Raw genomic sequence first — 21,586 nt, 5'->3', positions numbered from 1 at the left:
TAGTCATAGGAAGAACCACAATTGGTCCTAATAATTGTTCAAAAACGATGATAAGTTAATTTGTCAAAACACATGAAGGTGTTGACTGTTTTTCACAATTACAAATAAATTTCTTGCTCTTCCCATTTCATTTTATTAGAAATATGTTGAAAAAAATCTCATACATAGTTCTAGAAACAAAGTTAATTAAATAAATATACTTAAGCTATAGAAATTAGGATAAAAATCACACACTATATAAATAAAATTTGATTTTATTTGTAAATTTACATATAATTCACATGCATATAATAATTTTAAAATCACTAACATATAGACACTTTTACGACTATAAAATGTGATGTAAAGTTATAAGTCTGTGATGGGTATTAAAATAGAGACATTTCAATTGGAAGTGAAACAATAAAATCTTTGGTTCTCCAGTTGAAACATACCTGTACGTAAGATATTGTTTGGTAACACTACACACTACGCTCTTCTGGGCTCTTGTAGGGGTAGTCTATGTACTCAAATATGTCCTGCTCACTAGTAACAGGCAGCGCTTCTCCTGGTACACCTACACAGATCCTATTGTCATTTATCTCATTGTTGTAGCATGAGGGTGAATAGTATCAGATAAATGTACTAAGTACACAAGAATATTTTTAAATGAACAAATAAGAAAACATCTAGAACATTAGCATCAACCCTTTGCACTCGAAGGTAGTATTTGTTATTTGTCCTTGGAGCTCTACTGGCCAGCTCTACTGGCCGCCGCCATTTTGTCGGGAGCGCGGATTAATTTTTGCTGTAATGTTATATCTCAGCTCGTATGTCCAGCTGTACTGGCCAATATATAATACGTCCATAGCTCGTAAGGCCAGTCACCACTGGCCACTAAACATAGCAGTTATTTTTTTAATATTCTATTTGTTTTTATAATGAATGGTGAGTGCTGAAACCTATCAAGCAGCTTTTTGAATTAAACAACCAAGCCTTCATTTCAATCGTTTTAGCGCCAAAGCTCAGTGCAGGCAGTAAGGTAAGGTTATGTAAGAAAGACTGCGCAGTATGCAGTGACAGAAGGGCTGGCAAAGAAAGAAAACGTAGTAAATTTTACTGCAAGACTTGTGCTAGCCAACCCGGACTACACATCGGTGGATGTTTTGAAAAATTTCATTCCGTAAAAAAACTTTAAAGACTAAGAAAATTGTAAAATAGTTGTGACTGTGTATATAGTAATAAAACATAGAACTGTAATGACATTTATTTTTGCTTACATTTGTTAAACAAATATTAATGTAAGATTTTATATTTCCTAAATTCATGCTTATCTTAGTATTAGAACGTTTATATAAAAGTAAATTTTAAATTAGCCTATAATTCTTCTCTAAACATTGACTGTGCAAATGAGGACAAATGGCGTGTAGTGGGCCTATACACTAAAATGATAGAAGAGATGGAAAATAAAGAAAATCTAGAAAATTTTACTAGAAGATGTGTGCTAACTATTCTTGACTACACGTAGGTATGTATTTTTAAAAGTTTAATTCCGTAAAAAAATTTATAGACTAAGAAAAATGTAAAATAGTTTATGTTTGAGTGTAACATAAATGTAAAAGGCATAATTTATAACATTTTATTTACATATCTTTGTTAAAAATATTACGTTTAAGGGTCAAAATCACAAAATGGGATAATTTTAACAAAACTTTGTTAAATAAAAAAATTAATGATAATACTTTCAACTTTGTTGTTTATAAACCTTAAACAATGTACTTACTTACCTTCATCACAGCAGAGCTCAATTTCAGGTTAGTTTTATTTTATAACATTTTTTTCGTGTGATAGAGCATGTAAAATATTCACTCCGGTCACGCTCCCTTTTTTTATCATTACTATCCAAAATAAAACCAAGAAACATAAAATACTAACTTTTATTAAATAACTACGGGTATTATCTGTATATGTATGGGATTCAACACTGTTATATTAGATTAATGTTTCATTTTTTCCTAAAAACAACTAAGAAAAATATGCGTTTACGATGTTTAGTTAGCTAAAGTTACTTATAAAAAGCTAAAATCAATGCCATCACTTAACTACCTATCATGTGCTATTAGAGTAGTAATTTAAACAAGGAAAACAATGTTAAATTGAATTATTTTTTCATAGGAATTAAACGATTTTAATACATTTCTGCAAGTGACCCGAAGTGAATCGAGCGTGACAGAAATGAACTGTACGTGACAGAAGTGAACCTACGTGACAGAAGTGATTTCTTCCTTCAAATCAATTTAAGATTTATTTAATGTAATATTAAAAAACCATTGTGACCAGATTTTATTTGGATAATGCGTTTTAAGTTAGGACACAAAGGAAGATGCGTTTGAAAAAAAAAAGAACTTCAATAGTACAAATTATTTTAATGAAAACGTTACTTTGAAATAAAGACAAATCAAACATCTTAAATTTAATATTTGAGAACAAATGTACAAAAATTACATGTCTTGACTTTCTTCAGTAGCTAGCAGGTTATCGATGTCCTTTGTAGAAAGTCGGTCATTTTTACCGATTTTCTTGGAAGAATGGTGAGCCTCATGGATAGCCTAATAATAAAATGAAATTAATAGCCTCAGAATTATTAAATACATTTGTAAAATATCAGCATTACATGGTCTTAATCAATAATATTGTAAAAATATCTATAGTTTGACAAAATATATCATGATCAAAAATTACATTTGTTTTCTAATGTAGAAAAGCTGAAGATGAAGGCAAATATTTTAATGTAAGGAAGAGAGAGATTGCTTACTTAGTATTTATACCTAAGGCTAAATATACGATTAGTTACCTTGTCTTTCACAAGTAGCTTATTCTTTGGACTGGAATATGAGACAAATGAAGTGTTATTTTCTATGGATATTTCTTTCTTTGTTTTATCCGGTTCAGCCTCATATTTTATTCTTAATTTGGTGGCTTTATTTTTTTGTTCTTCTTTTGCAATAGCTGGATCATCTTCATCTCCTTCAGAAGACGATGTCGAATAAATCATGTGGTACACAGTTTTTTTACTATAATTGTTTCCGCTATGAGCTTTGCAGGGAATCTTTCTTTTTTTTGTATTTTCAAAAACTTTACCAATAGTATAGTGGTCGCAGTACGTATCTGGCTTACAAGAAAAGCAAGATAAACTTCTTGAATACATTATGCTAATTCGAAACCCCATGTTATCTGCCTAGCCAGCGTGATATTTTTTATGGGTGGGATCACTGTTGCTTTTACTTCTTTTTTCATTTCATCAACGGTTGAACTGTCTATTTCAATCAAGTAAATTTTTGTCCTCTTCTTTAAAGTGTTCACAAAATCTGAAGCGCAGGTAATATCGGTTCCATGTCTAACAACTTCGTCTGCCATGCGTTTCAATACTCCTCCCACACCATCCATTGGGCCTTTGCCATGGCCAGCCTCTGTATAGTTCCAAGTCATAAATTTTAAATTCTTAAAATATGTTGGTACTTTGGTTTTCATGAGAAAAATGTTGTACCTATTCTTATATTGGCTTGAAGGACCGTCAGAATAAAAATGAATAACCTTAGTGGCTGGGTATTTGTCTCCGATATGTTTTAGGATAGGGTCCATGTGTGCCCCAAGTAGCATGGGCCTGGTGGTCTAAATGATCAGATACTGTACAGAAGCTTTTTCCTACCAACTTCCCAGAATTATTCTTAACATAATACAGTCCAGTATTTAAAGTTATCTGTCGTTTTGAGGCACCAAAATGTGCCGATTGGATTTCCTCTGTGTGCTTAGCAATATAATTTTCAGAAAAATCTATCCTCACTAATAGTTTCTCCTTCTGTCAAAATTAGCTTTAAGTTGCTTTAATTTTGAAGATTGCTGTATGTAATAATACACATGCTTCTTGAAAGCTATTAGTTCATTATTGAGCTCATTACGTAGTTTTGAAACATTCTGTATATTTTTCTTCTTTACAATTTTTACTATTTTCTTTCTTTTCCCCTTAATGACTTTCTCTTCTTTAACAGTTTGCCATTGATAAAACTTCACTTTAAAGTCATTGTCATATTGGTAAGATATGTGCGCATTCTCACATTTCTCACAAAGGTTCATCATACAGAACTCATTTCTTGGATCACAGGCAATGGTGTCAATTACATCATTGGCATTATTTTGGGATATAACTTTTAATTTTCTTAAAGCATTTATTTTCAGGTCTATATTTTGGTGTTTGATACAAGCACAAGTTTCTCTGTCGGCTGCTTTTGGGGAAGTTATCCAGAATGGGCATAGCCTAGAAAATGTTGATAATGAAATATTTATGTTTGCTTCAATGACAAATCTTTTATGCAAGTTCTTCTTGTAATCCAACAAGACTCTGCGTTGTTTTTTTTCTTTGTTTTTTATAATAAAATCTCGTTTGCCAGGACAAATACGGCTAACCGTATCGTCTTCATAAAATTGTATGACATTTCTTGCTTGTTGGTCATAAATACATTTTTTCTGCTTACGTTCGTACTTGAACTCACCTCCGATTCTTCTGTTCATTTTATACGATACTAGATCTTTAAAATGGCTCTGAACTCTATACCTTTTTAAAATTTTATTCCCTATCATCTTAGTAACTAACTGGTGCTCTTTGGATTTGTTATTTATTCTAGATACCTGACTTTTTAATTGTTTTTCTTAAAGAGCATATCCTAAAAACAAACTGTTTCTTTACTTTTTAGTGAAACCCTGTCTTTACCAATTAACATGTTCACGTTGTTTGTTTTGGCGAGGGGGGGAACCTAATTGAGGCATATCTTTCTGTTTGGATTTTGCCCTCCTCAGTCTCATTTTATACTTCTGAAGTTTGCTTTTTAGTTTTTTAATTTCTTCCTCCTGTATTTTTATTTTTCTATGCGCTTTGCTCCTATCTTTTCTTACTATCTTACGTCCCCTTTTTTTTTGTTCCGAGTTAGGAAGGGACATTTCAGGTACTGCTGCTAGTAATTTCCTCTTTTTGTTTAAATTTGATATTTTTTTCCGATCACGCCATTGTTTTTTTATTCGGCGATGTTCACGAGGTGTCATGTCTTTAACTTTTTTATTTTATTTTCCACTTTTTAGTTTAGCATATCGTTTTCTATCTTTACTTCTCTTTAACTCCAACTCTTCTTCAGTCATTTTCGCCCTATGCTTACGTTGTCTTTCTTTTGCTAAATCTCTCTGTCTCTTCAACGTTTCACTATCTGATGTTTTCTTTGCACGTGCCATTTCTTCATTGAGTTCAGCCTGAAAACATGCATATTACTCGAGTTGGCGCCACAAAAGCATATTGGGATAAATATATTCAAATATTAAGTGCTATTATTTTAAATAAATCATTTGTAGCTATTAAAATCTTAAAAAAATATGTGGCCTAACAATGATTATAGCAGTTTCATTTGGATTTTACCTTGAAACCCTAAGTGAGGTTAGGAAAGAATTTTTACAAACAAATTTAAAATTGATAATTTTATTATAATTTAAAATGTATAAAAACACTTTGTATTGTACATATCTTTAACAATAACAAATTGCGGTCTTGTAATTAATTATTGCAGTTTAGTATTTAAATCATATTAACAAGAAGTAATTCTTTTTGTAGGTCATTGTAACGTTAAATATTTGTATCGGCATAATTGTAGGCCAAAATAATAATTTTCATTAAACGTAAAAGGCCTGTAATGTATCTAGTAATGTATACATAGAATAATAGATATATCTATTAATATAAGTTCACTTCGGTCACTCCATTCACTTACGGTCACAACCACGTTCACATCGGTCACTCTCATTCACAGCCCGGTCACGTGAGAGAAGAGAGCGTGACCGAAGTGAATATTTGTAGTTCAGATAGCGCCACTGCGCAGACAGCAAAAAACCAAACCGATTTGAGTTTGAGGTTATGTTTTAATGCAGTCTCTAGTATTGAGCAATCGAATTAGTTTTATTATATGTTTATAAGTTATTGCTTTATATAAGTGACCGAAGTGAAAGGTAATTAACATACGGCAAGTTTTTACCTGGAATTATGTAGAAATCCAAAGAAGATTGTAACAAACTAAACACAAATCACAACGTAAACAACACGTACGCTCAACTTCTTACTGACTGCAGACGAAAGTCGTGGATCGAACCGCCCGTGTCGGTTATATTGCTATTTTTAAAAATGACGCTGACTGAGAAGGAAGTGAAGGAACAGACGTTCTATGCATTAAAACAGTTTGTTATTTTACTGTCATGCGTGTGTTATACTTGTTCTCACAAGCGCTTAGTATAAACTAACTTTTACTACCTTTAATTCTTTTTTATGTCACAAAAATATATGAAATGTTCAACCCTCAAATTACGTACACTTGATGGTAACGCGTGACCGGACGGGAATATGCCAAACTAAAACGGTTTACTGTAATCAAATAAGGAAAAATTTTAATAAATATATATTTCTTTATTTAAATTTAAATACTGTCACACTTATTGTACATAATTATTTTTTTTTAGTCCTAGGGTTTAATTTGTAAAGATGATGTAACATGTATTGTCCCATTTTGTGAATTTGACCCTTAAGAGTTAAATTTTCCAAATGTAAGTTTATCTTTGTAATAGAAAATATTCATTAAAAATAAATTTTAAATTATTTTTTCAATTCTTCTTTAAACATTTTAAATTACTATGCAAATAACGCGGAGGAAACTGAAAAATAATTCCGATCTGGTGAGGCAAACAACAAATATGGCCGCCGAGCTGTCAATAAAAGAATCGCGGCCAGCAGTACTGGCCATACGAGATGCGAGGACAAACTATGGCAAAACTAACACGAGGTGTCTGCAAACCTTGGGGTGGCCAGTACTGCTGGCCTTTCGAGCGCATAGAGTTAAAATATCCTTATGATTTACTCTCTTTTTATTTCTTTCTAAGTTTATTTTAGATGCAACCTCATTAAACCTGATTTAAACTGATTGCAAACAGAATAAAAAATTATACATAATTTGTAAAAAAAATATTAATAGAAAAGACTCAAAGAATATTATATTTCAAACTTTCAATGTAAAGATATATTAAAAATTAACTTAAAATAAAAAAACCCTTGTTTGCAATATTTAAAGCATTCAAATATTGCTCAAGCTTTAAAATTAAAAATGCAAAACATAAAGACACATAAGTAAAAATATGTGTATTTAAGAGTTAGGGTTAAATTAGCAACAAGAGACTATAAACTAATAAAAAATAAAACAAGAGAACATTCCTAAAAATACTAAGACCTTTTAAAAAAAACATGCCATTGTGATAAGTTGGCAGTGAAGGTTAAGCTAGAAAGTAAATATACAAAAATGGAAAAAAACATAAGTTTTGTAGAATTGATACAAATATTACTCAAGAAATTAAAATTTTTAATATTTTTTTTGAAAATTAGCCAATATATGCCCAGTGCTGATATTGTGTTCTGATCTGTTCATTCTAACTGCCAAGCAAGATCTGTTGGGCAACAGTGTTAAAAGTGTAATATTTATGTGACTTTCGCATACAGTCGAGCACGGGAGTACCCATAAACCCAGATACAACACTTTGAGTGAAAATCAGCAGCCTCTCTAATTACCTAATTACTCTAATCTCTAATTACCCGTGGATCCGACTGGTCTGAGTGAGTACTCGTTGAGTGTGAACCCCTGCTGGAGTGCATGCGCTCTCATCTCCTTGTTGAACATGTCGCTGCCGGTGAAATAGAGGGTAGCACAATGGTACTGGTCGTACGGAACTATCCGCAGGTCCAGCCGTCGCGTCACCTCCCCTACTCGACATGCGCCCTGTTCCGTATACAAACGTTGCAGTTACTACTCACCAATACTACTAGTAAATTGAGCAAAGCCTAATGTGAAAATGAATAAAATGAAACTTACAGAATATTTAAGGCACAAACTTTAACTGATTTGTAACGCCATACTTATAGAGCTAAAAAATCAAGATGAACAATGGCTGCTTGGAGGAGGACTTTGGATGGCCAGGCTGTCAAGAGATCTGAAAGAATGGGTGGAGCAGAAACACGTGAGGTAAGTTTCTACCTGATCCAGTTTCTCACCTGAAATTGCTAACCACATGTTCTTCTTTTGCAGACGGTGAGAAAACAAAAGAAGGAGACTTGAGATTGCCATAAACCAACTCTCACTGGACACCATTGTTTGGAAAATGGTCACTAACAGACAGACTTGAAATACTGTCTCTGCATTTGTAGATTCTGGGGACCACCAAATTACAAGAAAGGTAATACAACCTCGGTATTACCTGTCCGATCTTATTAGGAGCCGTCTGTTGGCTTAAGTAGACACCCTCTTGAAGTATAGAGGAACGGAGTCCCGACAGGGTGTGATGCCTGGGCCGTAAGGTGCTAATGGTGTATTAGCATTTTCCAATTGTCAGAAAAAAAAATCAAGATGGCCACCAAGACAGTCAGCTCTAAAGACATCATTTTAAAAAGGCAAGAAGTAGACGAATTATATATTTGGGGATACTTTGAATATATAAAGCCACTCTGAGGAATTTTTCTTCAAAACCAAAATGTGGTTGATTTTTATAGCTAAAACATAACGATAATGACAATGATGATAATTAAAACAAAATGCATATGAGCAAAATATTGAATTAGCAGGTATATTCCATGGCCACCTTCCACTTCCTGCTACAGTGGAAGTGTGCCAACAGAACAGCCAGAAAACAGGTCACTGGTAAAACCAAACGCACATAACTGTTCGACAACAGCATCTGCCCCAGAGCTGGCAATGCAGACAATTAACGCTCTGACAAGTTACAACAGTTATGATGCAGGAAATTTTGTAGACTACAAGACAGTGTAAATAATACAAAAACATAAAGCCATCTGTGTTGATTCAATTATTGTGTTACATAGCTACTAACAAGTACTAACCATGAACTTGACATCACCATGAGATATGGTTTCTGTGATCAGTTTTTTGTCCTCCAGCAGGCTGACGATGGCAGAGAGCAGCTTGGCAGCCTTAGCCTTGCCAGCTTTGCCCTTGTCACTGGACGTGAAGTCTGGATGAGTGATAAGCATATCTACGTCTCCACTGCTGGGCAGTCCACGCCTGCATAACTCTACCAATCATTTACTTGTATTTAACACTGCCCCAAGTGGTTTTCAACAAGGAAATAAATAAGATTTCTAACGTTCAAGGTTCTACTGTTAAAGTTCTTATTGAGTTGAAGGGAATGGTGCAGGAAATTTAGCAGCAACTGCCAGTATTTAAATCTTTTATAAAATAACAAAATCAAACATAAAAAATATTATTATTCAATAAGATTCTAGCATGAAAAAATATAGCATCATGTTCTGTTTAGAATTATGCTATATTACTTCAAGTTAAAAATTTGCTTTAACAAGATTTACTATCTTAAACTTAACATAAAATCAAACTTCACAACACAACCTTACAGAAATGTTTAACCCTTTGGAGTGCCCGTAGCTATTTTTGCAATATTGACCCCTTAAATTGAAGACCTGATTTTTGTATATTTTTTGCAAGTTGTTCATAAAAAAAACATAAAAAAAATTGTTCAATAACCACTTGACAGATTTTCATAAGTTTTTTTTGTTTTTGGCAATAAAATAAAGAATATAATACACATTTTTTCTGGTAAAAAAATTAAATATATTTTTAACATGTTAGTACAAAAGTTTTTTAAAACTTTTATAAACCTTTGAGTGTTTATTCATAATGGTACATATATTTGCAGTTTGTTAAATTCACAAAATAGTAACTGAATAGATTTGTACCTGTAACTGCCACAAACTGTTAATAGATGTTTTGGATCCATTTCAAGAACAGGAATCCCTGATTACGGTCTCAATTTGAGAAATCTCCTCCCGAGGAATTCTCTTCTCAAAGTCTTCAAAAATACCTGTTCACAACAAACGTGAAAATTCACTCATTGTTTCCAGTAACAAGAATGTATTCAATTCATATTCAAGCCCAACATGTCTGCCAAATATTGGTCAACATTGTAGGGTGATTACAAAACCAATAGTGTTAGAAAAAACCAGCCATTAATTGAAATTTACTTCAACAGTGAAGTGACAAAACTGCTGATATCGTCATCAAATAACCCTTACACCAACATTATTTCTGTTCACCAAAAACACCAACCACTTCTTGAAGGCACTAATGGATAATAATGCCATTGCCATACACTTGTAATTATGCCATGCCAATAAATTGCTTAACATGTGATTATAGCCGAGAGGCTTAGCATAGTCTCTCTGACATAGATAATAAAGGAAGGGAAATTACTTTTAAATCTAGTAATTTAGAAATTTGCTAGTAAATGAAAGCCATGAATAATAAAAACACAAATCAAGCAAGATTTATCAGATTACTTCTTGCACACAATTTGAAGCATAGCGATAAACCAAAGTCAAATGTCAATATTTTAAGAATAAGAAAAAGAATAATACATTAACACAATAGAACACAAAGGTTTTATGTGTAAGTCAAAACATCAGTATCAAAAGTAATTATAGAAAAGGAACTGTTTATAATAGAGCATACAATCTAAAGGTTAAACACAATAAATTCTTGTAAAAATTGTAACTTATTTCCTACTACTACAAAATCAAATGGTCTAATAATGACATGGGTATTATGAGAGCCTCGTAGAGACTGTAAGCCCAATCAAGTAAGCCTTTAAATAATTTTTGAAACTATTTACACTTGTTTGAATTTTGATTACATTTGGAAGTAAATTGTAAATTGTAAAGTTTTAGGACCAAAATAAAAAATTGATTAAGCCCACGGTTTATTCAATTTTTGTATTTTTGGCTATTCGCTGATAACCTCAATGTGGGCCATGTCTTGTCACAGTAAAATTGGCTTTAAGTCCATTGTTTATTATTCAATTTAAATAATTTTAATTAATTTGTGGTAATATCCTCTAAAAACTGTTATTCATGTAGAAAACTGCTTATTTTTAAGATATTCAGAGTTCTTATGGCTGCCATTTTTAAAATACTAATGATAATTTCAGGATATTTCTTTCAGTAACTGGCCTTGTTATCATAAAGATTTTAAACCAAATTTGGTATAATTGAAATTATTAGTTTTTAAGATATTAATTAATTAATATCTTAAAAACTATTTTTTGTGTAAAAAACTCATACAGACAGATGGGAAAACTAAGCACCATGTTCATGTGGTGAAATATGTTTGTCTTGACCTGAGCAATAATGTGGGATATCTTTTTCCAGAGAGTTACAGAAACACCCTACATACAAAATTCAAGTAAACTTTTTGTAACAATTCTATTTTTTATGAAAGCCCACACTTTTATCTTCTACATAACTGCCATCAATATTAAGACACATACATATCTAAAACACCATTTTGTATACTGCTGTCATAGAAGATTTCCCCTGACTTGACAGTGGCCTATAAAGTGATCATTTTAATCCAACTGTTGTCGTTGAGGCACTGACCTTTTCGATGCCTCTTCTAATGAAAAAACAAGTGGTAGTCACTGGGTGCTAAATGGGGTTGTTTGGAGAGGATTAACAAATTTTCCCAAGCAAAATGCTGTCATGAGATATTGAGTTCATTTTGCCGCATGTTGACGTGCATTGTCATACAGCATAATACTTTTCTTGAAAAAATGTCATAGAAAAACTTCTTAAAACGAAGAAATTGTGAAATGTCTGCTCATTCTCACTTTATTATTCACTTTCTGCACCAATAGTGTAACTGTAGGCATAGTTCGGGCATTCATAGATTCAGTTACATTTTGAGAGGAAAATCTAAAATTAAACATTTTCATAAACCATTAGAAAAATAAGGAAAACTATTAATATAATGTCAAATATATATTGAGAAAACATAATAAAAATTTATGGTAATAGCTTCCTTTCATTACTTTAAAGTTCAAAAATTAAAATTTAAAACATATATAGAGTATCTACATTAGTCAAATTCTGAATCCCATAAGAACCCAACCATCCATATTGTCTCTATCATGGTTTAAATTTTAATTAGCAATAAATTCAAATTTAATCCAATTAACTTTCTTTTCAAAGAGTGATTAGTGTTTTTTTAACATTTGAAATGTGACCACAACATGAAACAAAAATATCAGATATGTAAACTTACTTTAGTCCTATTAGCTGATGATGAGTCAGTTTATCTGAATTCTTCTTGAGGTCTGCTAAAAGTAGTAATGCCAGCATCCACCAGCTCTTTGGCTTTCACAGGTCCGATACCAGACACCCTTGTTAATAGATTAATACTGTCATTTGTCCCGTTCTCTCGAATCTAAAAGAAAAACCCTAATGAGATACTTGTTTGCCTTCCAAAATATTCCTTCTGAAACAAGGATGTCAGAAGTTGATATGTATCACACACTAATGCTGTAATCACTCAAGCTCGTTTCTTAAATATGGCTGACAGATTGAGCTAACCAAACACAGTTCTTTAAGGAAAATAGAATTTATAGAATTATATCCTTACTTAATTTGTACGCATAACTTTGCAGGTGATATTTTGAGATTTATAAAGGATAACTTTTTTCTCAATAATACTCTTAATATGTGTTTTGAGGCTTAAAGACATGGATATTAACCAAAATATTTCTTAAACCAAGACAAATTTGAGGTAATGAAAATCCAGGTTATTTGAAGACGAGGACTAGAAAAATACCCTTTTTTGACTCATAAATGAGTGTTCTCGTATCTTTTATATCACAATAAATATGTATTTTTCTCGTTTATAAAACCACACAGCAATTGTTATTTAACATTTGTACAAAGTCACATATCAATACGTACATGTTAAAAATAATTTGTTTCTGAAATCAGTACGGGTTACCCAGAGAGCCGAGATAAAGGGGTTCAGCTTAACAAGGTTCCACTATACTAGCAAACATTGATATTCAGGTAAAAGGTATTTTCTTACCATCCACATCCTGTCCTAAACTTATTGATATTCAATAAGTTTATTATGCTACTGACGTGATAAACACAAAAAACTATGTTAATGCATCATGGGCTTTATGATCTTTTATATAGTATAAAATAATGTTAGCAAATATTGTTTAACAAACATTTAAAGCCCATTAAATCAATAGATAAAATCTTATGATCAATAATATAAATAATTTTCTTATAATCAATGTAGAAATTTGATGTTTTGTTTTGGTTTCATAGTAGCATTGGTGAGCAATAGCCATGGTCGCACAACATTTTATAATCTGGCACGGATTTGTTTATTTTTTATTTCAAAGTCCGATCTCATTCTAGTTGGTTATTATTATTACTGATATAGAATTATAACTTAAGCCATAACTGTCAGCCATATTATTTTTTACTTCCTGTTATTTAGTATTTAAAACAAAGCAATAACTATCATAGCAGAGTATTCATTATGAACTTTTGAGAAAACACACTGGTCTGTGAAAATATTTTACGTTTTCTTTATTAATACAATAGTTTTGGATAACCTATGTTACAAAATAATTAATTAACAATTAATTTAATAATCAACAATATAACTTTTTCTAAATAAACCACAGAAAAGAATAATATACAACACAATATGATAAATATATGTTTTGGATGTTTTATAAATTTAAATCTAAAACAATACAATATGCTAAACATAGGTCAGTTACTAGAGAGTAATTTAGTTGCCAGCTCTAGGGATAAATTTAAAAGACAAAAAACCACAACAGGCAGAATTACAAATGCTGTATGAATACGAAAAACCTCTTATCATCAAACATATCAAATCATGCTGTTGACAAACTTGTCATTGATGAATGTCTGTACCATCATATTAAGTTAGGTAGAAAATTATGATACTTGTAGTTATTGTGTTCACTTATAAATTGTATATGCTCTTTTACACCTCTTAAAACTTTATAGAGCCACTATCATGAAACTTTAAGGATACATTATAAAAACTAAAGTTAATGTAAATGGTTGAAACATTCAAGAACTGTTTTCAGTTTTGTTCCGAGATATACATATGAAACTTTTCTAAAACTTCCCATTTTAAAAACTTCAGAGTAGTAGGTTAACAAAATTTTAAAATGTATTCTTTAGACAATTATGAGTGCTAAATTTCATCCAAATCAGTCCACCATTTCAGAAGTTACTGTGTTCAGAAAAAGCATTTTATTACAAAAAAAAATAGTTAGTCATACACTTTTGAACAGTTACTGTGTTCAGAAAAAGCATTTTATTACAAAAAAACTAGTTAGTCATACACTTTTGAACAATCTGTTATTTTGGACTCAAGGAGTCTCAAGAGATTTAAATTATCTCATACTGTCCTTAATGCCGGACATGAGATTGATCTTACGGATATATCAGAATCAGAATCAGAATCAGAAATTTATTGTCACATAACGTTACATAAATGTAGTAGATAAAATCTACAATGAACAGGTGACTCGTCAATATAGTTTAAAATATACTAAAACCTAATTTAAAAAAAGTTATAAACATAATTAACAATTCATTGATAAATAATCAATATTAATCGTACAAACAATGATCCAGTATATAAAACAGTAAACTCTAATGATACAGGTACAGATTATAATTCATATTAAAATTAAATAAAGATAGATGTAGCTATTATTACACTAAAATAAAATAATTTACAAAACATAAAACACATTTAAAAATAATTAGTGATAAAATAAATACAGTGGAATTAATATATATACATCAAAATGTTTTGATACGGTTGGGGGGTAATTTATTTAATTAATGAAGGTTGCATCATTTAGAAAATCAGCTTCTGAATAATATTCTTTCTCTATTAAAATATGTTTTAATTTTACAGAGAACTTTTCTGGAGGCAAAGAGGATAGAGATATTGGAATTTTATTGTAAAATTTTAGTCCTTTGTAATAAGGGGACATTTCAAATAATTTAGTTCTATGGATTGGGTATGTAAGTCTGTCTCTCTGTCTTGTATTATAATCATGATCTTTTGTGGTGATATTATTAAGTAAGTTTTTATGGGTATACATTAAGACCTCATATATATAAAGTGATGGAATTGTCAATAAATTTAACTGTTTAAATATAGACCTACAAGATGATCTAAAATTTAATTTTGTTATGATTCTCAAAGCTCTTTTTTGCAATATAAAAATAGAAATTGCTTTGGGGGAAGAACCCCATGCCAATATACCGTATTTCATGTGAGGAAAAAAATAACCATAATACACTGTCATCATCACTTGAAAACTCACAATATTTTGTAAAACTTTTAAGGCAAAACACGCAGAGCTCAGCTTATTTTCCAATTTTTCAATATGATGTTTCCAATTAATGTTTTTGTCAATGTATAATCCTAAAAACTTTACTGTATTAGAAACACCTACCGATTCATCATTGAAATTCACGGTCTGAAGAATAGATTTATTTTGGTGTGTTTTAAAATGAACAATTTCTGATTTTTTGCTGTTTAAAAATAAACCATTTAGATTGAACCAATTATTTAATTTTAAGATAAGTGATGAGATTTTACAATGCAAACTTACAGTGTTTAGGTCTTTTACTATTGCTGTTGTATCGTCAGCATACAATATTAAACCTTCGTCTGTTACTTCCTGTAGGTCATTTATATAAATTAAAAATAATGTTGGGCCTAAAATGGATCCCTGAGGCACCCCCTTACTTACAGACTTCCATTCAGATTCATATTTTATGCTTCCAATTTTAATCAATGTTTTTTGTTTCCTAGATTGGAAATAAGACCTAAACCAGTTTAATTCTCTCACACCATAAAATTCCAATTTTTTAATAAGATTGTTATGTATAACGCAATCAAAAGCGCTAGATAAATCGCAGACAGAACACACCAGCAGTGGCCCGCGACTCATCCAAGGCTTGAGAAACCTCATTTACCAAATGAGCAAGGGCCCCTTCAGTGCCATGACCTCTCCTAAAGCCAAATTGATTTTTATGAAATAAGTCATATTGTTCCAAATATCCAGTCAAACTGAGAATTTACAACACTTTCAAAAATTTTTGAAAAAACTATGGGAACTGAAATTGGGCGATAGTTTTCAATGTGAGCTCTGTTTCCTTTTTTAAATATAGGTGTTATCACCGAATATTTCAGTCTGTCAGGAAATTCGCTCTTCATAAAAGAGAAATTAATTAATGTACATAGTTGGGTGCAGATGTAGGGATTCACTTTTTTTATAAGGAAGGTAGGAACATCATCCCATCCTGTGGAATTTGTATTTTTTAATTTCATTATGGCTTTTGATACATCTTTGTTTTTTACAGTTAAAAATTTGAATTCATGAGGCGTTTGTTTCATATTATGAAAAATCATATCCTTGTTATAGGGTATACTTTTGGAAGTTTGTTTAAGTTTCTCTGCAGCTAAAGCAAAATGTTCATTGAATTCTTGAACAATTCTATTTGGATCAGATATTGTATCATTGTCAATAATTAATTGTCCAAGACTTTTTTCCTTTTGACCGAATCCCAATTCAGATTTAACGACTGACCAGACAGCCTTAGATTTAATTCTTGAGTTGGAAATTAGTTCGTCATTAAACATTCGTTTAGCATTGTTAACAACTTTTCTAAATATTCCTCTGTATGTTCTATAATATTTTAAAAGAAATGGTGATTTGTTTGTTTTGACTAAGCTGTGTAACTCTCTTTTTTTTATACTTGAAATTTTTATCCCCGTAGTACACCAGGAGTTTTTAGTAATTCTCGTCTTCCCACTAATGGTTTTCATTGGAAAACATTCATTAAATATTAACAAGAATTCTGACAAAAAAGCATTAAAGTTATTGTTTACATTATCAGATGGGTCCAAAGTCCAATTTAGTTTTTTTATTCTTGATTCAAAATTGAAGACATTTATTGCAGAAAAAAATCTTTTACTTATTAAAATTGATTCTCTTTTAGTTTTCTCAGGTAACTGGATGGAAACAAACAAAGAATTATGATCTGACCACCCCATGTCAAAATTTATTTTATCATTTACCATACAGTTCATACTTGTGAAAATGTTGTCTATGCATGACATTGTGAAATCAGTAATTCTGGTTGGTGCCAAAAAATTATATAAAAACCCATTTTGTGTCAGAATGTTTTTAAAAGTTTTAACATTGTTACAATTTTCATTCAATAAGTTGATATTAAAATCAGAAGCCACCAATACTCTGTTATTTTTATGTTTGCTAACCAAATCTAACCAATTCTGTATTTTATTTAAAAAGATTTCTGTGGAGTTTGATGAACAATATACAGCTGGTGGTGGAGTTCTATAAATAGATGCTATTGTAACATTATAATCAATTAGATTTATAAAGCAACCTTCAAAATGAAAGTCAGCATTAAAACATCTAAGGTTAATGTTTTCTTCAAACTCAATACCAGATTTGACTAAGATACACGATCCACCTCTAAGAGCTGTTTTTCTTACAAAGTAAGATGCAAGTTTAAACCCTTTAATTTTTTCAAAATTTCAATATTTGATTCATTTAGCCAATGTTCATTAAAACAAATAATAGATATGTCTTTGCCTTCATGTTCAAGAAAAATTTCAATGTCATTTATTTTACACAAAAAACCTTGAGTATTACAAAACATTATCCAAATGCTGTTCCTGTAATTAAATTTTAAACCATCAAATATTTTGTTATCTATACAGCATTTTTGCCTGTGAAGGTTAGTATTATTATTGACATGGGGTGCAATCAATTCTAAATCTAAACTTCTATTTAACAATCCTTTCTTGACATTTATTTTATTCCTAAAAAATGTCTACCAACTTCATCAGGACAAAGGTTTTGTGAATTCACATTAGAGATTTGACTTTCACTCACACTATCACCATTACTAGAGCCCAGACCACAAACTGACTGCTCCTCTCCCATGACACCAGACACAGCAGATGCGTAGCTGTGTTCACCCGGCATGACGATCAGAGATGAATGAAATGATTCAGCTGAGAGTCCAGTAACAACCACAGAAGAGCAAGATTGTTTAGTTGGCAATGGATCTTGTAGTTTGTTTTGAAAATCTTCAGGCAATAAATCACACTTCTGGATCCCAATGTTGTTCATATTTGCATCCATTACAGAAGTCCTGTGAGATGGAGAGAGATCTTTATTAACTAATTCTGCCTTTGCATTTTTGTCTGAAATTTGCTTTTTACAGGAAGAAGCTACCAGTGAATAGTTCGATTAAGATGATCAGTGCCCTTGTAGTTTAAATGAATGCCATCTTTGGCCAAGTGTAAATCAGATAAATTCCTACTAACATCCAGAAAAACCACACCAAGTTCTCTACAAAGCCATCTTAGGTTTTTATTTGAGCGATTAATCAGATGATACTCTATGTCACGTCTTGGTAGAATAGCATTTAAAATTATTTGAGCACTTGGAAACTTGTATTTTGCCGCCTTTATAACATTTCCAACCGCCCCCATTACATCTTCCGGACTTCTAGTCTGGTGTAGGTCATTTGTACCGATATGTAGAAAAACACATGTAGGCTGCACCTTACGTTCAGTGAATTTTAGTATTTTGTTGCAAAGTACATTAGCTCTTGCACCACGAAATGCGCCAACATAAGCATCAGGAACTGTAACATGTTTCAGAATGGAATCTCCCAAAACAAGGATAGATTTCTTTTTTTTAGTAGTACAAGAAAGACTGCTGTTTTTCCAGGCAAATTTATGACTATCCAGAGATTTAATATTGGAATTAATCATTGTTTTAATTTTGGTTCCTATATTTAAATCCTTTGAATGTGAAACCGAGTGGTTATCAGGTGGCTGTAAAGCAATTGTAGCACCATCGACGTTGGACTGCTCACCTGAATCCATCAGAACACTGTATCTGTTAGAGACCACAGTTAACTTGTCATTAGTAAAATTTTTAGGTTTGACAGTTTTATTTAAACTTTGCTTCTCAACAGTAGTCCAGCCAGGTAAAAGTTGTAGTGGACTCCCAAATGATTTACAGTACCAGTCTTCAAGTGACAATCCCTCATAGGGTTCCCTGTTGCAGTAGCCATCAAGTAACAACCTAGCATTCACCAGAACATCTAAGCCACACTGGAAGCCATTTTTTTGCTGTATACATGGCATTTTTATAATATTGTCTGGATTATAGCCTATATTTTTGGCAAATTTATCTGCACTGTTTGCATTCATTCCCATTATGGAATCAAAGTGTAAGAGCGACATATTGATAGTGTCAACTACTAACAGACTCCAGTGTGATCCTGAGTCATCTTTATCTGGGATTAAACTGTCACTAAGGCAACAAAAAACAAATTTGTGTAAATTAAAAGAAAGTTGTCTCATAGTACAATCAACATCCATGCCATCAGCCAGCTTCAGGAACTGAGTCGATGCAGGACCCAAGAACAATATAGACTTTCCAACTATAGATTTTTCTCTAAAAAGAGTCAAAATAACATTCCATCATGGAGTTCGTTCAGCCAGTTATTTCTATTAGTTAATGGCACATTATAAGATTTATGTGAGGATAGTTTTTGTTTTTTTTCCACTAGAGAATTTTGCAGCACAGTTACTTTTTTACTTTGGGTTTTAAGTTGAGTTATCAGGTCTTCATTTTTAGTTTCGAGGTCAGTGACAAGAGCCCTGCTATCAGCTAGCTTACTTTTAAGGGAATACAGTTCTTTATTAAGTATCCCATAACGTTTTTCAATACTTTCAGCTTTTTCTAATGATGCCTTACTTTCATCCTCCAGTTGAAGTGTAACTAACTCAGCACTTAGCTTCATATGTTTCATTTCATTTAACTTTATATTCAGCATATTATTATCATTTTCCAGAAGTTCTATTTTGGAGTTAAGAGATGTAATATTATCAAAGAACTTTTCCTCAATAGCATTTTCTCTGAGTGACATGTTAAATTTTGTAGAATGAAGCTCCTCTCTTAGGCTTTCATTTTCCTCTACCAAAGAGCTCAGCATTTCGTCTTGTATTGAAATGTTAACGTCATCTTTATTAATATTATTACACAGTTCAGTTCCTGATAATTTACCAGATGATGAAATGGGGCAATGAATTAAAACAGGAAGATCATCCTCCTTACTATTTAGATGGCTAGACGCTGTACAAGTGCTCTGATTCATAATTATTTCTGCCTCAGTAATAGCATCCTTTAGGCTTTTTTTGATACTAGATTTATTCAGAAGAATTTGTTTAGTTTCTTCAAAAGAGCTGAGGCAAGATATAGTACAGTATGCTGTCTGATTGGTACCAAAAAATGTTAGTTTAAATTTTTTTCTGCCACCCTCATCATCTACAGACATAATAGTAGCAGGCCACTGGGAATGACCTCTTATTTTAGCAAAAACGATGTTCCCTACCATAAATGTCATGTTGATATTAATTCAGAACAATTATCCGTTGATAAACTGTTTTTATAATTTAGATTGTACAATCAAAGTTCGTAGCAAACTACAAAATGAGTATTAAACTTCTTTCTTTCAAATGTCACCAATTAAAGAAAATTGATTAAAATTAAATTATAAGAATAAGTAAATAAAAATGTCTGTTAGATATTATTTTGTATGATAGGTGTCAAGAATAAATCACAAAATATTTATGTTCAATAGAAATAAGTAACAAAAATTATTCAACAGCAGAGGGATTTGAACCCATTCTCCTATAGTTCAACAAGTTTTCAGAGATAGACACTATACCAACTGAGCTATTGGACTTGTTGATAAGCAATTGAATAAGTTATATCTTCAGCCAAACAGAAAGCTGGTGTCAGATAAGAACAGCAGAGCCAGCTCGGGGGGGGGGGGGGGGGGGGGGGGGGGGGTCAAACTGCAACTAGAGTCCAGCACCAATTATCTTATCAAGTCATCTACACATGTGATAACAACTAACAACTCAAGTCTCAAGTCTATGCAAAGATAAAAAATAGAATAATTAAACTTTTTCCTTTCACTTTTATAAATGTAAACAAATTTTTCACCTGGTTACTGAAGAAAAAATCTTACTTGACACTTAGGTGTAAATTTTAGCACTAAAAGAAACTAAGAAACCACAGTATCTGAGCCAGAAAGCAGGAGCACAAAACCTCTTTTACTCACATGTGGGTCTTCCCCCACCAACTACGGATATAACCGTAGAGCACACCCACATATATGATATGCCTACTTGAAATTAGGTAGCTTTCTTAAAAAAAATTGTTTATATATTTCTTATTCCAAGAAACAAAAAATTAATTTAACTGTGGCCAAAAAAAATTGTTTAATTCTTCAAATGCATGTTAATTGAATTGAGGCTGAATTTTCTTCAGTGCTTTAAGGGTCTACATATGTAACCAAACTATCCTAACACACACACACAACATTATGTTTTAGGTGTACAGGAATATATTATTTTAACACTGTTATGAAACCCAACTTAATAAGCAAAAATGTAAATGTATCAGTGGCAAGATATCTCGAAAAAGATTTCATCTATAGACTTTTAATTCTTTCATGAGTCTTCATTTTTACACAGACAGGAATGACTTCTATGAT

The 21,586-nt window shown here is 31.7% G+C and overlaps 1 protein-coding gene across 1 annotated transcript in view; it reads right to left on the bottom strand.

Moving 5' to 3' along the window:
• Positions 1–236: 236 nt before the first annotated feature.
• Positions 237–21,586, bottom strand: part of LOC124372526 (DNA polymerase beta-like) — a 34,940-nt gene continuing 13,590 nt past the window's right edge. The window contains 7 exon segments of the mRNA XM_046830924.1: positions 237–556; positions 7,649–7,832; positions 8,948–9,128; positions 9,818–9,867; positions 9,869–9,928; positions 12,158–12,235; positions 12,237–12,338. Coding sequence (XP_046686880.1) covers positions 462–556; positions 7,649–7,832; positions 8,948–9,128; positions 9,818–9,867; positions 9,869–9,928; positions 12,158–12,235; positions 12,237–12,338 — 750 coding nt within the window. The 3' untranslated portion in view covers positions 237–461.

Source organism: Homalodisca vitripennis, unplaced genomic scaffold, assembly GCF_021130785.1.
Source record: "Homalodisca vitripennis isolate AUS2020 unplaced genomic scaffold, UT_GWSS_2.1 ScUCBcl_3435;HRSCAF=8975, whole genome shotgun sequence".
Classification (NCBI taxonomy): Eukaryota; Metazoa; Arthropoda; class Insecta; order Hemiptera; family Cicadellidae; genus Homalodisca; species Homalodisca vitripennis.
Note: the sequence above shows the minus strand (reverse complement) of the source record. Positions and strands in the feature narration are given on the sequence as shown.